Source organism: Spinacia oleracea, chromosome 5 (assembly GCF_020520425.1).
Source record: "Spinacia oleracea cultivar Varoflay chromosome 5, BTI_SOV_V1, whole genome shotgun sequence".
Classification (NCBI taxonomy): Eukaryota; Viridiplantae; Streptophyta; class Magnoliopsida; order Caryophyllales; family Amaranthaceae; genus Spinacia; species Spinacia oleracea.
Genome location: NC_079491.1, coordinates 2,664,653 through 2,683,269, shown reverse-complemented (window position 1 = coordinate 2,683,269; position 18,617 = coordinate 2,664,653). Strand labels below are relative to the sequence as shown.

Genomic DNA, 18,617 nt, shown 5'->3' with positions numbered 1-18,617 from the left:
CAAGGGGTGAATCAGTTGTTTACCCAGAATAATAGGTTTACAGAACATCATAAGTTGCAGAATACTTTGAAAGTGTCAAGATGTTTGTCCAGTTACCAAAACTTGGAAACTCAGAATCTCAGGAAAATTGTTTCTTTTTACTGAGTACAGAACCAACAAGTTCCAAGATGACAACTTGTGTAAATCTTAATTAATGTACCAGACTAACTTTAATACCCTTTTCATGGTTATTACGGAGTATAGATTATAGATTTCTGACTGAAAACATTGATCTAATTATATGAAAATTGTACTTTTACGTTTCCGTTTCCTGTTGTCTGTTGTAGTTTTCTTGTAGTTCCGTTTTTTTTATTCTTAACATAATTTCTTGTAGTTCTTTAATGAGGATTCTACAACCTGTAATATGGAGGACGGAATTTTGCCATAGTTTCGGCTTTTGTCTAAACAATTTGCTTGACTTGACTAGATGTGTGAAACCTAACTTCCTCGCCACGAGGGCAATATAAATTACAAATGGGGGATGAGAGATTCGAACTTGAGACCTATTGTACATAGACCCTCACTCTTAATCACTAGGTCAAGACATCATTGGTAGTCAAAACGCTACTGAGTACTTGTTAAGCCGAACATAGCCTTTACGTATTCCGTTTTGGGCGTTTCTTTTTTATCTTGACGTTTGTAATAATTTTTTTATATTGTAACATAAATAGAAATTTCAACCAATTGAGGTTGGCATGAGTGGTTAACCAAGGTCTCGGGTTCGAGTCTTGGGAATGGAGGAGGGATGCTGCCCATCGAGGTACCCATGCAAACTCCCATGAGAGATTAGTCCATTCGACGAAGGCGGTGGGAACTTCTCGCAATAGAGCCAAAGAAAAAAAAACAAAAAAATCCGCCCCTGCCAAAATTTATGCTAATTGATTGTTTTAATAAGTCAAATTTCATTTCGTAATAAATCCCCCACACTTTCTCCTATCTAGTGGAAAAGTAAAAAAAAATATCTTATTGATTTTTAGATTAAATTATTCAATTTTTTTTGCTTTTTTAATAAAGAATAAAATCAGTTTAACTTCATCCAAAAAGCCATTAAGTATCAGATTTTTGATAAAAGTGAAAACATTATTAATTAACGTAATTTACATTATTTAAATAAAATAAATAATCTTTACTTACATTAATTTGTTGTTAAGTCACCTACATGATATCAAATGTAAAAATTAAATAAGGACCAAGAGAGTTGTTTTGAATAGGAGGTCTCCGAAAAAACATAATCTACAAAGTACGTAGTATGTCTTTTTTTTTTTTTTACAGTGTTTAAAATTTTTAATTGGCAACATTAAATGAGATTAGTGGGAAGTTCAATAGTGCATGTGCCGTAACTTAACCAAATTGCCATCAAATAATCGTATTACTATTCTTTTCCAACATGGTTTAGGACTTGGGAGTTGGACATTAATTAGGAGTATTGCTATATTTTTTCAAATCGGTTTAGGATATTTAAGTGTATAAATTAAACTGTCTAATACATCCTTAATTAAACTCGTTCACAAACCTTAAACAAAGCTAAGAATTACAAAGATGAGTAATACTATTACTAGCAACGACGAACCTCGACTTACAAGCCTACGGATTTTCCGATGGAAAGAACCATCTGTTCCTCTCACGCGCGGTTTATTCCTCCTTAATCTCAGCCTTAAACAACACCACAAAGATCATCAAAGAGTTCTTATTGAGAGATCTCAAGATGTAATAAGTTTCAGCAATTCTTACCTCTATTATGGTCAATTATATGATTTGGCACTCAAAACTCTTGCTAACTCTACCTTGTTTAACAACCAAACCAAAGCTATTAAACAAAATCTTGCTCAACAACTATGTGATTATATTAGGAGTTGTTTTAAATTCGACTTCAACTACGTCAGATATAGTACGAAATCCAGGGTTGTTTTTGTCGCAGATATTACTCTTGTTCAAGAAGTTGACGAATCATACAAGTCATCTTCTTCATCATCTGATGAAGAAGATGATGAAGAAGAGGACTTGTATGATAGCGATGATGATATGACTTGGGGTGGTGGCTACGATAATATTGATGATCTGAAGGCGGCCGCAATCAACTTCAGTGAGGAACAAAATACTTTGATTGAAGTTAAACCTACGTTAGAGCTATCGTATGCAAGAGATAATGCGCGGGATTATGAAGAAGAAGAAAATCCGTGTTCTATTTGCCTTGAGAAAATACACAACGAAGAACGATTAGCCAAGTTAATACGTTGTTGTCATACTTTCCATGCTCATTGCTTATTCGAGTGGCTTTCCGAGGAACATTCATGTCCATATTGTCGATCGAGTTGCTCGACTAAAATAGGCATGTGAGTTTACAAAAGTTCGAATCCCCCTCCCCTATCTATAATTTGTAATGCACTTCTGGTTTATTCGGACGAAAAGATTAATATAAGATTATTTTCATATGTTGTAGCAAATTGGTTTTTGTTTCTTGGTACAGTTACCAAATCAGTATTACTTCTCTTATTGGAACATCTTTAGACGTGCTATTTTATGTTAATTGAACCAATCGTCGAGCATGCATATTAATTAGTAGAACTATAATTTATTTATTTATGATTTTTTTTAAGAGATAGTAGAATGTGAATTTGTAATACTGGTCGTAAGTACTCAGTTTTAACCACTAGGTCAAGATCTCATTGGTAATGTTTCCAATTCAATACTGTAATTACTAGTACAAGTCAAGCAAGTTGAAATTTTTAAATCAACATCTTACAACTGTAGATGTGCTATTTCACAGTAATTGAACCAATCATCCAACATGCATATTAATTAATAGAAGTATGAAATTTTTAGCATTAATATATGCATCAAAAAGAGATGATCTTCAAAGTTCAAACCACCATCTTTCTTCTTCAGATTTAGCAGCAAACTAGGCTAGATTTTCACCGAAAACTCGAAAACTGCCAAAAAAAAACCAGAAATTATGTTTGAGATTAGCAAGTTGTTAACCCCATTTCTGCTAATCTTCCCATTGATTCTGTTTTTCTCAATCAAGAAGTTTTTCTCCACCCAAACAGAAAAAACTACCCAGTTCCCAAAAGCTTACCCTGTCATAGGCCATTTACTCGCAGTCTTGAAAATAAAGAAAGAGGAAAGATTCCGATGGCTTACCAGTCTCATAGTCAACTCACCGGCCGCCACCTTCGTCATCCGCCGCCCATTTGGGCGGCAGAGCATCCTTACAGGAAACCCCGCCACGGTGGAGCACATTCTCAAGAACCAGTTTCCAGTTTACCAGAAAGGTCCTTTCCAGAAAACCATTCTCAAGGACCTTTTAGGGGATGGCATATTCAATGTTGATGGTGAGATTTGGAAGTTTCAAAGACGAGTTGCGAGTTACGAATTCAGCACAAAGTCGTTGCGAAAGTTTGTTGAAACGGTTGTCGATACCGAGCTTTCTGATAGGTTGATACCATTGTTGTCTGATTCAGCAAAGAACAGAACAGTTCTTGATTTACAGGATATACTTCAAAGGTTTGCATTTGATAATATTTGCAGGATTTCATTCGGGTATGACCCGGAATACTTGTCACCTTCTTTGCCACAAGCTAAATTTGCTGTTGCTTTTGAGGATGCTGTTACAGTTAGTAGTCAGAGATTCAAAACTTTTTTCCCAATCCTCTGGAAAATCAGCAGATTTCTCAATATTGGGTCTGAGAAAAAGCTGAAAGAAGCTGTTTTTGAGATTCGAAACTTCGCGAAAACCATTGTTACTCAGAAAAAACAGGGGATTTTGAATAATAATTCAGAACCAGAGGATTTACTGTCAAGGTTTCTTGCATCAGGTCATACAGATGAGAGTTTTGTCACTGACATTGTTATAAGTTTTATTCTTGCAGGAAGAGATACCACATCAGCTGCTTTAACATGGTTTTATTGGCTAATATATAAGAACAAACATGTAGAAGAAGAGATCGTACGTGAGATAAGAGAACACAAGGGAAAACAGAAGAATAAAACAGGACATTTCTCTGTTTTTGAAGAAGTTAAAGTTATGGTTTATACTCATGCTGCATTATGTGAGAGTATGAGGTTGTACCCACCAGTTGGGTTAGACACAAAGGAGGCCGTAACCAACGACGTGTTACCGGATGGTACGAAAGTGAGTAAGGGTACTTGGGTAACTTATAACCCGTATGCTATGGGTAGAATGGAAAGTATATGGGGGCTTGATTGGGCTGAATACCGGCCCGAGCGGTGGTTAGAAGTTGAGGATACAGAAAAGATAGGAGGGGAAAGTAAGTGGAAGTTTGTGGAGCAGGACCCGTATTCTTACCCGGTTTTTCAAGCCGGGCCGAGGGTTTGTCTTGGTAAGGAGATGGCATTCTTGCAAATGAAGAGAGTGGTTGCTGGTATTTTGGAGAGGTTTCGGGTTGTTCCGGTGGTGGAAGACGGGTTCGAGCCGGTTTATGTTCCGAATTTAACCGCTAAGATGCAAGATGGTTTTCCAGTGAGGTTTGAAGAAAGGTCGGAATTTCAAGAATGAAGATTTAGGCTCTTTATTCTACGAGAGTAATTTATTGGACAAAATTTTATGCCATTTTCTTTCATGCTGCTTTGAAAATATTCTGATTTAGTAGTATGACTAAGTTGTATGAAGCTTCAAAGCGAATTTAATTTCAGCACAATCAGTTTTTAATTGTCAAGATTAGACCAGTTGATTCAGTATAGTTTCAGTTAAGTGTTTTAGCAATTTTCTTTTCGGATGTACAAGTAAAAACACAAATTTTCTGCGCAAGATTTACATAAACTTTTTTGTTATGCAAAAGAAACTAATATCAGAGGAAGAAAATTGTCACTAACATTGTGATAAATGATTCTGGCCTGGTTTTTGCGCGTTGGCTGGGAAACATCAGTTGTGTTGACATGGTTCTTCTGCCTCCTTCATAAGAAAAAAAAAGGCACATGAGATAAATAAGAAGAGAAAAAAGGATTTGGCAAAAAAGTGTTAGCACCATATGAGGTTAAACAAGCACTAAAACAGGCTATAAACCAGTGAAATTCACATGTATGAAGTTTAGCATAGGCTTTTGCTAATCTTTGTGGCCTACAGAAGTTGTGTAATATCCCACCCACTCGTTTCGTGGAATCCCTTCCCATCACACCCGATAAAAAGCTAAACTCCATAACCTTTTCCTCAACATTCATAATCATAGATCGGTCTATTTCAGATAACAGTGATTTGATTTGGTGCACTCTTGATGATTCTTTCAGTGGAAAAGCTTCAAAGGAAAATTGCCAGCCTTGAATTTTAGTACCAAATCATTGTGGAAATTTGTTGACACAGTTGTCGATGCTGAGGTTTCGGAGAGGTTGACCCCAATCCTATTCGAAGCTACCAAGAATCTGATAGTCACCCACTTCGCCACAATCTAATTTGCAGTCGCCTTTGAGGATGTTGTGATGATTAGTACCCAAAGATTCAAATTATTTTTCCCAGTTTTATGGAAAATCCGTAGGTTTCTCAACATTGGGTCAGAGAAAAAGCTTAAACAAACAATTATAGAGATCCGAGAATTTGCCAATTACCTTGTAAGGCAGAAAAAACAGGAGATGACGAAGAATTCAGAAGCAGCAAGGTTTCTTAAATCTGGTCAATCGGATGAGAAATTTGTCGCAGACATTGTCATTAGCTTTATTCTTGCTGGCCGAGACACCACCTCCTCCGCTTTAACATGGTTTTCCTGGCTACTATGCAAAATAAACAAGTAGAAGAAGAGATATTGAGAGAGTTACGAAGAAACAGGACAATTAAGCAGAAAATTCCTGTGCTTTCGAAGAAGTAAAAACATGGACTACACACATGCTGCAATGTGTGAGAGCATGAGGCTATAGCCGCTATACCCACCAGTGCCTGCAGACACCAAGGTGGCTTCCACCAACGATGTGTTGCCAGATGGTACGCCAGTGAAAAAGGGTACGTCAGTAACTTAACACACTTATGCAATGGGGAGATTGGAGAGGCTGTCGGTATACTCATGCGTTCATACAATGAAAAGATTACAATTACTCATTCCTGGACGTCATAGACAAAAGGACAAAATATTTCTAACAATAGCTTTAACAAGAAGCTCCCTCAATCTGCATAGAGGCTAGTAGATAATCAGACTACATTAATGTTACTAAGCAGTAAGCAGATAAAGTTTTTCAATTAAAATGCATGGCGCTTAATTGCGTTATATTCAATGGAAATTTTCAATTAGGTGTTTCATTACAACTTGATTTTCTCAAAACTTAAGCCGTGTCTTCCATCCCCCTGCTCTTCTGCACCTTTCCAGTTCCCGGTTCCCGAAGCTTAATGTGGAGATAATCTAGTGAACAAGCTTTACCCTACATAGAGCCTCAACCTACACTTAAAGCATTCAGAAATCCATCGGCAATTCTGAAAAATTCTACATTCCATAAATGTGCTACTGTTTAGATTGCCACCAATAGGTATATCATTTTGTTCTTCCGATTCCCCGGTCACACAATTTCTCTCCTCTTTCATCCATCCATATAAGTTCCTTCAGCTCCAATGTAGTTAATTATTCATCCGTATGTACCCAATAACTTCAAGTCTCACCTCATCCTCAACCTCAACCTCCAACACCGATTTTGCCTTCAAGGAATCATCTACATCTTACTTCAGCCAGGTGTGGAGCGTGTGTAATCCTTATATTACAAAATTTTCTTTTCCTCTAACCAACATAAACTTCATCTAATCAAATCAATGTCTCATAGAAACCTTCTACAACCTCCCAAAAAAAGTCTTCCTCTACAGTCTACACTAGCTATCGCAACAGTTCGAGCAGTCTTTGAATGTTTCTTAATCTCATCATAGAAGAAGCAAACAAGGTCACATCATAGGCACTTATAGACTAATAGGGCCACCACTACTTCCTAGTCTCAGTTGGATCACTACTTTGATCTCTAAAATCCTTATCGATCTTGCGAGATGAAGAACGGGTATCAAATTTGATCTAGCAAAGGTTACAGCTTCATGAAATCGTTCCCTTAAGCTCTTAATATTCAACCAACGCTTTCGGGTTATTAGAAATTACAATCAAAGCTCTGGATTAAGATTTAATCAGTGTTAACATACCTAAATCCCATTAGGGTTTCAGTAATTCAATCAACCCAAATTAAGTAATTGAACTAAAGTTAATCAGTGCTAAACAAAAATCCTAATTCCTGTTTGGGTTTCCATTCTTTTATCAACCCCAATTAAATTTTTACAATAACAATCAACCAATGAAACAATTGCAATTATCCCCTTTCATCAAATTAAGGGTTAATCGTGAAGATTAATTCACAATGAACCTCAGAAATGAATTTGAAGATGGTTAATTTGGAACCCAAATATAAAAAACCATAGTCTGTAGCAGAAGTTGGCGCATTAAAATCAATTAAAAGTAAAATTAATTGCAATTAAATACTAAGATTATGAAGAAATTGAGACATACTTTGAGAATAAAGTTGATTCTTCCAATTGAAGATACGCGGAATTAGCAGGATTTAGGGTTTCAGTCCACTGGAGTTGATTCGTCAGCTTGGTGGCGCAGCAGAATACCCTGTCAACTTGTCTCTTCTTCTTCCCCATCGATTCGTCTCACCCTAATCCAAAGAAATATAAAAATTGCCAATGTTTTTTGAGAAGAAGAAGTAACCAGTTGACAAGGTATTCTGCTACTACCGCTCTCTTTTCTGTGTTGTTGTTTGTTTGATTGTTTGTTCAATTGAATCAAATCGATGAAATTGCAAAAATCTGGAAATTTTGATCAGAGATGAAGAGGTAACCGATAAAACCGGGAAATTTTGATCCAACTTGATCCGGACCTAACCCGAAAATAACAAGTTGGTAACCCAATTAAGTTAAATGGGTCGACATTTGCATTAAAAAAAAAATTAAATGGATTGACACAACTACGCAAGTATAAGCAACCCGTTTAGTTTTTTTTTTTGGTGTAAAGCAACCCGTTTAGTTAAATGGATTAGATTAAGGTTCACATTTTCAATCCGAAAGTAATATGCTTTGACACATCTATTAATACTTCCTCTATTTCGATTAAATAGTTACGCTTTGTATTTTTACAATTGTCAATGTAAATATCTCTAATTTTGTATTCGTAAAAACTATAAAAGTTGATATTCCGAAGGTACGTAGCGAGACGAATCAAACAACATCACATCTGTAGCACCATTATATCGCAGCATAGAAAATATACCTTAATTTAGTTAAGTTATAATGAGTTCATATAATATAAGTTCAGAAAGAATAAAGAAAATCAGGTGAACACAAACTTTAGGTGAATTCAATTCGTGTGTATTTAATTGTTGAAAATAATTCATTTCAAAAGAAATAATACTAAGAAATACCTAGATGTGTTTAGATGAGTTCCCATTAAATAAACAAGTCGGGTTAAGGTGTCTGTTAGTAATCGTTTTTTTTTTCAGTTTTTTTTTTTTTTAACTAAATAAAAGTATAAAAATCACCTAAAGTAGTTTCCAATTTTTCATTTTTCAGTTTTCAAGACCAAAAAGATTATTGTCTCTTTACCTGACCTGATTGATAGAGAATGCAAGTCTTTACGAAGTATAAACCACATAGTCGGTTATATAAAATTATTTACGAACTACACCGTAACAAATAACACAAATTATTTACGAATGACAAAATTAAATAACGACTTATATAAAAATTTAATTGAATACTAAATAACATCAAATGCATTTCACTTGTTTTATTAATTTTAATTTTAAATATAAATCATTTTTTTGAAGTTGACTAAACATACTGACATTGAAATTTTCTAGGTTGATTTTAGTTTGAACCCATAAAATTAATTGTATACTTTTGTCATGACTTTATATTGACTTTTATAAAAATAAATGACTAATGAAGTAAGTTGATGGAGTAGTGAGAAAACTCTTGAGGAAGATGATTGTCGTGGTGATGAAATAACATATAATACGAATATACGATCCGAGAAAATTGATTGTTGTGGTGATGAAATAACCTACAGCATTCTGATCGATCTTGGGATTCCTTATTGTTGTGGTGATGAAAGAAACTTCAACCTAATGATCGATTTTTGGATTCTTTATTGTTGTCGTGATGAAATTACCTACAACATATCATGATCGATCATGGGATTCCTTCTCAATAAGGATTTATCGAAAAATTTCGACTATAATACGAAGTATAAATTAATTTAATTAGGATGAGATGCACTGGTTACATGAAAAACTATTACCTTTGTTTCTTTTGTGTTACATGAAAAACTATTACCTTTGTTTCTTTTGTGTTGCCACTTTCTACCTTTATTATTCAAATTTAACTAATATTATATACCATATTTTAAAATAATATTATTTTCCTCTTTGTCTATCATTTCATATTTTCCATTACATTAACGAGTTAGTAGCTTGGGTGATGCCCGAGTATTATGTACAATTTGATTTTTTTGTTATTCATTTCAAATTTACTTACGAAGTATAAATTACTTTATATATGCAATTTGAGAATGATATGAATTTCATTGTATATGCAGTTTTAGAATAAAATTGATTACCAACAATTAGTAAACTAAAATTTTGATTAATTCTATATTTGTGTAAAACTTTATTTTTTGTACTACAATTTATAAGAAACTTTATAAGTTACAAATTTATATTGAGTTACAAAATCGAAAGACATTTTAGAGGGAGAAAAACACATTTGTTTCGCTAAAAGAAAGTGCAACATTTTTTTTTCTATATTAATTTCATGGTTTTATGTTTAATGTAAATAAATTTCTAGAAATATCGCACCATTTATTTTTTACACTATTCACACTACGACTTTGGCCATTTTTTTGTGGTTTGTACGTAAGGAAATTTTAGTCATATGGAGTCTTGTTAGATTCGTATAAATATATATTTTCTAAATATTATTTTTTTATGATTTTTACTTGCATACGATTTGGTATATTAAGAGTCAATTTAATGATTAAATGGGTAAAAGTCAACCATGGTGCGATATTTCCGGAACGGAAGAAGTATATGATTTGAGTAAAAGGAAAAAATTAAGAAAAAAGTTTGTTATCATAAAATTGAGCATTGAATTTTTATACATTCAAAAGAACGATTTTTCTGCTTTTACATTGTTCTAGAGTACGTCACAACTCACAACTTTGGGGGTAAGGTATCATTGTAGAGGGATTTGGGGTAAGTGAAAAAGAGAAGAGGGTAAGGGCATGACAACATCCACAAAACAAACAACAACAAATAGAATGAAAGTATGAACCCCCTCATTCCCTTTCCCTTTCCTGAAAACCCCAACCAATCACCCCCTTAGCACTAACCTATAACAGGGTTATGGGTTCAAGGATAGGTAGCAACATTTTTTTTTTGTAAGGACACAATAAACAATCATGTGTGCGCATGACATGGCGCGACGATGTCATATCACTTACTAAGTAATCATGACACTTAGATAGATGTTATAGTTTGCTTTGGAGATTTAATAATATATATAGATATGGAGTACTAGAAATAATTCTATATATTTTAAAAAAAATAAGGAATGCCATGCATACTCACCTGATTGATCATTATATTAATTTTTTCTCCCCTCCATCCATTTTCTCTTTCCTACTTCTACTTCTATTTTCTCCATATTTTTATTTATATAAGAAAAAAATTATTTAGAATTGTATTTTCCCTTTAAAATTATTTTACATGGAAACTCATTTACTTTAAAAATATCAAAATAAACAGGGCCTCGGTTTAGTGATTCATACTACGTACATAAGAAAAAACATTATAGTGTCATGCTTCCTCCATTCTTATTTATATGACACAATAGGATTTTGGATAATATTCACACAAACTCCTTTGACTTCCTTTTGTGGTTTATACTTAAGTAAAAACATAATCGTGTGGGGTTTTGTTAGATTCGTCTCAATAAATATTTTTTAAATATCAATTTTTTATAATTTTTTCTCATCCAAAACTGAAGATATTAATGTTTGAAATCGTGCATTGACAAACGTGACTAAATAATTGTATCATTTACTCCGTAAATAAGAACAAATGAAGTACTCCGTATATTTTTTTCTTTACTTGTTACGTAATTGGTTTTGAAAGTATGAATTTTTCATAAGTTCTACTCATTCATCATTAAATACGGAGTACATTAATAGTCAAATACGTATATTAAATCTATAAAAAAGCAAGCCAAAACATCAATGTGCTACTAATGCATACTCTATTATAGAGTTGACAAACATGGAGTGTCGAGCTAAGTCATGTTCGTGTTGAATAATAAATGGCTTGAAAAATCTAAACACTAATTTGACTCGTTTAATTAAATGTGTTATGTCGTGCTGACTCGTTTAATTAAACAGGTCGAAAATCCTAGACATTAACCCATTTTTTCATGCCCACTTTGTTTGTTTTATTTTGTTTGTTCAATAAAGTTAACCTCTAAAGGTTTATCACCAATATATTAAATTATTGGTTGTTTTTCTTAGGTGGGTTGAGTCATGTAAGTTTCATGCTAGAAAGCTCAACACTATCACTACTCGTTTAATAAACGTGTCGTATCGTGTTGACCCATTTAATTAAACGTGTGTGTCGTGAATCCTTGATATTAATCAACTTTTTTGTTTTCAGTTCATGTCGTGTCAAATTTTACCGACTCTACTCGGTTTTGTATTATCAAAATGGTGAAATAATACCACATACCCAAGAATTAGGGTGGTCTCGGCATCCGCAAAACCGATGCGGTAAATTGCGCTTTCTTGGCCAAACTATGATGGAAAATAAATTATGATCATAATAACCTATGGGTCCAAATTATCCATGCAAAATATTTACAATTTTTTTGCATGCAGTCCTCAACTAAAATATTCCTGGATATGGAAGAAGATTTTACAAATTCGTCATCTCCTTCAAGGTATACAATCGAAAATAGGATCATGATCTAATGTCCTTTTATGGCTGGATAATTGGTGTTATTCCGTTAATTTACTCTCAGTTTAAAACTTGGATACTTCTTCTATCCAAAACTTGGATATTACAGTGGATCACTTTATTACTCTAGCTCATACGGAATGAAAATTCTCTTGCTTGAGTGGTTCCTCAATCAGTAGTGCAAGTTAACAAAGGTATTCCATTACTAGCTAGTCACTAATGTGTTTGATGAACCATGTTGGGGATATTTCAGTAACGGACAATTCACAGTTAAACCTGCCATCTGATTAGCTCATAAAGCTATCTCTTTTATTAAATGGGAATTTCACTGGATTTGAAAATTGGATATTTTCTCAAAGTTAAACTTTTCTATGACAACTTTTACATAATAGTCTTTTAACTAGGGACAACTTAATTTACTGTAACATCGGTATTCCTAGTCACAATGAAACACAAGATCATCTGTTTCTAAATTGTGCCATCACTAAAGAATATTGGGATTACAATGCATCAATTTGGTGGCTTGGTACCTATCTCCGAGCAAATTCAATTTTCAATTTGTTTCGCAATATACGAAATAATGTGGGATTACCTACTAAAAAAAATTATAACTTCATTCTGGAGGATTAGGAAGACGAGAAACACAACTATTTTTATACAAACCTCATTCTCTGTCGTTGACTTTACACTATAGCTTTAAAAGTTTGCAACGAAGGGAATATGCGTAGTAGGTTAGACTCTCTTGACATGCATACATTTATGAATACTCCTAAAGAGATACATCGGTTTATTCAGGTTGGTTGGAAGCCCCCGATCCCTAACACCATAAAACTAATTTTTTTGATGATTATGTTCGACATAATTATGGTCACGAGCAGCTTGAGATCTTTTAGAGAATAATGTTATTAGTCGCTCCTATAATTTGGGAGCCACACCCCCCCCCCCTTCTTGCAAAGGCTATAGCCTTCCGAAACAAATTATATATTATTAGCAATTGAAAAATAATATTGAACATATTTTTTATTGAAGGAGATAATCCATAATTATTAAGGTTTTGCAGGGACACACTAAATGTCCGTGAAAAATACAGTTTCGTATGAATAACATTAGACAACTACTTACACAATTTGACAGTTACACTTCGAGTCATGTCTATCATGAAGTCAACCGGGCATCAAACAATATGTAGCAACCTTTGGTCATTACATTACCACAAGCCAAAATTTTAATCTTTAATTCACTTTGCTCCCTTTTCCGTCCTTTCATCAAGCTACCATCTTTTTGGCTCTATTTGGTTCAATATTAGTAAAGGAAGAGAAGGGATAAGAAAGGAAGGGAAAAGAAAACAAAAGAAATAAAATATATTTTTCCATGTTTGATATGATAAAAGGAAATGATGGAATCCCATGTTTGTTACAACATTAGTAAAGGAAGGGATGAGAAAGGAAGAGAAAACATGGATTTAACATTTAATATTTTGTTTGACAGATTTTAATTTTCTTTTTCCTGGAACTTTTACACAGTGAGCTTTCCTTTTCTTTCACTTTCCATACAATTTTTGGAACCAAACACAAAAATAATATTTTTCCTTTTTTTTCTTTTCCTTTTCCTTCCGAATCCTCCGAACCAAACAGAGGAGGAAGTCTTTGTCACAAGTGACTTGTGTCCATATTGGACACAAGTGAGTACCAATACAGAATTTGGAGTACCAATACAGAATATGTTAGTACCAATACAAATTATGTGAATACCAATAATAACACATATGACTTATATTGGTGGTATTTCTAAGCAATTTTGCATTTTGTTACTGACATATTATGTGTTGGTACTCAAGATGATTGTATTTGGATCATGGACACAAGTCACTTGAGGTTTAGAAACTCTCCAGAGGACCTTTATCTTTATTCTATTTTCTTCCCCTACCAATTTTCTATACCCTCAAATCATGAAAATAAAAATAAAAATCAGCAATTTAAGTCATATCCTATTTGAATTGCTTCAAATCTTGTGAAAGTGTTGGGTACTGGGTATCACTTGCCCAGAATCCAGATGATAAAGAACTCGAATTTTACTGGGGTCTAAACCATGCTTCAGGATTTTGCCGCTTTCTGAAGGTGCATCATATCTCATTCTCCCTCTTTCTTCATTTCTGGTATTGTACAATTCTCTTCTCAATTGAATCCAATACTTCTATTTTTGGAATAGTTCTTTCAATGATTGCTTTTGCTATATACAAATTGCACATGTATGATGTATTTCGTGTTGCTAAAATCACAATTTCTAGTTTATAAATGTGGATTTAGGTTTTTTTGGTTTGTGTAAGGAGGTAGCAAAATAATTGACCTATGTATACTAGAAGTACTGTTTGAGGTGAACTTACAATAATTTGATTTTTTTGTTATTGTTACCTCCATTTTGGTAATTTAACAAATGAAGAGGGTTGTGGCTGGTATTTAAGTATTTTGGAGAAGGTTGGGTGGTGGAGGAAGGGTTTTAAGCTAGTTTATATAGTCCACTTGGCGGCGAAGAATCGAAGATTTAAGATGGGTTGCCTCTAAAGGGTTGAAGAAAGGATGTTTATAGAGTGATCAAGTTTGGTTTATGGAAAATATGTGCAACTTCCAATATGTCCTGTTGTTTCTTTGCTTGTTTGATGTGAATGTACTGATATGCTTATTTGGGTAGGAAAGATGATTCACTAGGATAAAGTTGAAGAAGAAATATTCAAGAATCATTGGTTTCTGCTTAGGTTTTTGTGTATGAGAAGTAATATATAATTGCTTCTTGCATTTCTTACTACGTATTAGACGATAAGTTGATGTACAAAGAATGAAATAATGTACACTGAGCCTCTACGGAAAGGAAATCTAGCTTCAAGGGGCGTTCTTTTACCGGTAGGCCGTGTTTGCCTTGTTCTGGCAGCAGAGCAAGTGCATCACCTAGTCTAAGGGCATGTTTGGTATAAACTTAGGAAAGGAAATGGAAAGAGATAAATAAGAAGGGGAAAGGGTGGTGTTAGTTATTACCAATATTAGTTGTTTGGTTTACATTAGGAAATGAATCACTTGTAACAAATTGAGGATGGTAACAATGTTGTTACCATAGGGTAGGGAGAGGTAACGAATGGTGGTAATGGTTACCCTTAGGAAATGGATTGTGTTACCACTCCTCAGTCCTCTCATAACAAACATTAGATAATGTAAATAGTTAATTGATTCTATTTCCATCACTTAAAAACTCTACACCAAACATGCTCTAATTCTTTATATGATGGAGAACGTGCAGAGTAGAGTAGGTTTTTCGGAAAGATTGAAGAAAGAATGATTATAAAATGATCAAAATCCTCTTTACATATAAGGATCTTCAATCTACTAGCTAGGAAATCTGCAAGTTTTAGCATATGAAGAAGAAAGGAGGGTTTAAAGGATGGAGAAACTCTTATACCTTATTTAAGTGGTTTCTGGGACATCAAAATCATGTTGTGCTTGGTTCTAAGTGAGGCATAGTGAATACAATTTTGTTGCGTACTTACTACATACTACATTATACTTTTCTCTTTAGTGGGATATTTCCATATATTCCAACAACTTCCTGTCAAAATCATCATATTTGAACTACTTTCTCTTAAGTTTTAGAACAAACCAGGCTTATATTTTAAATGGTCATATACAGATGTAACGAGGAGCGTGGAACCAAAACATCTAGTCTTACGTACCCCGTGCTAATTTAATCGAGCATGTGCTTGGAAATTACTGATTTTTTTTTTTCTGAACTTCATGCATCAATGAACTGTAGAGAAATCCGAGGTTCATTATAATGCATGTGAAAGTTTGTCATAATAATATGATGCAAAAGAGGAGAAAGGGAATTAAGTTCATGTGTAACCGGAGAAGGAAGTAGGACAGAGATATATGTAGGTGGCTGGAAATTTTACAACTTGCATATATTATGCTGTTTCAAACTTTTACCAAACATTAATCAAGCACATGGAAAAGAGTAGGTCATCCATGAACTCTAACATGAACCAATCTGACCTTTCCCACTAGTAGGTCAACTATTATTATTATTAGTCCCACTACTCCATTACCCTATAAGTTTTCATTAAACAAATGTTAATCTTGATTATTTTTACATGGCTGATAAGTTTTTCTCTTTTGCTTTTTGTGCCATTCGAATTTGGTCAGTTTAGAAGCCATGTTTGATCTTGGTCAGTTTTTACTTTCATTACTACTCATCCTTCTATCTTATATTGTTTTACTCTATATCCACAAATTCTTTACCCCGAGTAATAATAATAATAATCTCCCTAAATCCTACCCTATAATTGGTCATTTATTTGCTGCGAGCCAGCAAAAGGATCGATTCCAATGGATCACAAAACTCCTCATTTCTTCCCCGACTTCCACCTTCATTCTCCACCGTCCGTTCGGTGTTAAGAGTATCCAAACCGCTGATCCAACGGTCGTTGAACACATCCTCAAAACACGTTTCGCTATTTACCAAAAGGGCCCTTTTCAAAAGGGTGTTTTAAAGGACCTTTTAGGTGATGGAATATTCAATGCTGATAATGAAACTTGGAAGTTTCAAAGACAAGTTGCTAGCTATGAATTCAACACCAAATCTTTGCGAAAATTCGTGGAGAATGTCGTTGAATCCGAGCTCTCGAACCGGCTTTTGCCTATGTTATCGGAGGCTGCAAAAAATGGGACAGTTCTTGATCTCCAAAACATACTTCAGAGGTTTGCTTTTGACAATATTTGCAAGATAGCTTTTGGGTATGACCCTGAATATTTACTACCTTCTTTACCAGAAGCTAAATTTGCAGTAGCATTTGAAGAAGCTGTAACAATCAGTACAAAAAGATTCCAAGCTTTTTTCCCTATTCTGTCAAAAATTGGTAAATTTCTGAATATTGGGTCTGAAAAAAGGCTCAAAAAAGCTGTTTTGGAGATCCGGGAATTCGCTAATTCCCTTGTTAGGAAGAAGAAACAGGAAATGATGAAAAATTCAGAGGATACTTCACAAGAAACAGAGGATTTGTTATCAAGGTTCTTAAAATCTGGACTTTCGGATGAGAAATTTGTGACTGACATTGTTATCAGCTTCATTCTTGCAGGAAGAGACACCACATCAGCAGCTTTAACATGGTTTTTCTGGCTTTTGCATAAGAACAAATCAGTTGAAGAAGAGATACTAAAAGAGATAAAACACAAGGGAAAACAGAGGAAACAGAGGAAAGAAAAATCATCTGTGTTTGAAGAAGTTAAAGACATGGTTTATATCCATGCTGCTTTGTGTGAGAGCATGCGGCTGTACCCACCGGTAGCGGTTGACCTCAAAGAAGCTGCGGCCAATGACGTGTTGCCAGGTGGAATACCGGTGAAAAAGGGTACGAGGGTGAGTTACCACCCTTATGCTATGGGGAGGTTGGAGAAGCTGTGGGGCCCGCATTGGGCCGAGTATCGGCCCGAGCGGTGGCTGGAATTGGAGGGGAAAAGAAGTGTAGTAGTAGGAGAAGGAGATAGGAAATGGAGGTTTGTGGCCCGTGACCCGTATTCTTACCCGGTATTTCAAGCCGGGCCACGGGTTTGCCTTGGTAAGGAGATGGCGTTCTTGCAGATGAAGAGGGTGGTAGCTGGTGTGTTGGAGAGGTTTCGGGTGGTTCCGGTGGTGGAAGACGGGTTTGAGCCGGTTTATGTTCCTCAATTGACGGCGAAGATGCGTGGTGGTTTGCCGGTAAGGATTGAAGAAAGAACGGGGAATTCGAGTGATTAAACTGATAAGGTTTCAATTGTGTAAAAATATGTGCAACTTTTTAGCAAGAATCTGGGTTAATTAAATTGTAAAGTACAAATTGCATGAAGTTTAGTTATGGAAATGCAAATTTTGTGTCATTCTGAATAATGCACTTGTATGTTTAAAAGTCATGTTTGATTTAAGTCTTGACTCCGGGCATTACCTACAGCCAAATATCCAGTGTTGTCACGCCGATAAGGCACAACTGTATAGGACCCTAAACCCGATGGCCTGACCCGGCCCGACTTTATTTTTTTGGGCCACTCAAAAGTGCAAGCTTAGTTATAAATTTGGTCCGCCTCGAAAATAACCTGAAAGACCTCTATCATGGCTGGAATTAGTGGGTTTCGAGCATAATAAATTGACCTGGAGTTTGGCCCGGACCGACCTAATGGACAAAAATTTCAAGGTGTGGCTCGGTCCGAAACCTGCCCGCAATTTGATCAGTTCTATCCGAGCGTTAGACCTATAGTACACAGGGCCACTAGGCCCAAAACATTATTGGTTTCAATCAACCCAATGGAGGAAGTCAAAATCGCAGGCTTACAAAAACATAACAGCAAAAAAAATATCAATGAAGTGGTACATGCTTTAATCGAAATGGTACTCTGTTTTTTATGAAATGATACTCTTTTTAACGAAATGGTACATGTGTTTTATCGAAATGGTGCTTTTTTTTTAATGAAATTGTACATGTTTGTCGTTGTGATGTTTTTGCTCACACATCACAACATGCCGCCTCGCCGACCTGCAACCCAATGTGGCATAATACTTTGAAACTTTACCCGTCTACCCGTCAATGGAAAGGAGAG

The 18,617-nt window shown here is 34.9% G+C and overlaps 2 protein-coding genes across 2 annotated transcripts; both read left to right on the top strand.

The window, feature by feature from the left end:
• Positions 1–2,870: 2,870 nt before the first annotated feature.
• Positions 2,871–4,734, top strand: LOC110784087 (cytochrome P450 94A1). Its single transcript, XM_021988492.2, has one exon. The coding sequence runs from the start codon at positions 2,993–2,995 to the stop codon at positions 4,553–4,555; it is 1,563 nt and encodes a 520-aa protein (XP_021844184.1). The 5' UTR covers positions 2,871–2,992; the 3' UTR covers positions 4,556–4,734.
• A 9,433-nt stretch (positions 4,735–14,167) lies between these two features.
• On the top strand, positions 14,168–17,913 carry LOC110784095 (cytochrome P450 94A2-like). The gene has a single exon (XM_021988503.2). The coding sequence runs from the start codon at positions 16,204–16,206 to the stop codon at positions 17,782–17,784; it is 1,581 nt and encodes a 526-aa protein (XP_021844195.1). The 5' UTR covers positions 14,168–16,203; the 3' UTR covers positions 17,785–17,913.
• The last annotated feature ends 704 nt before the right edge of the window (positions 17,914–18,617 follow it).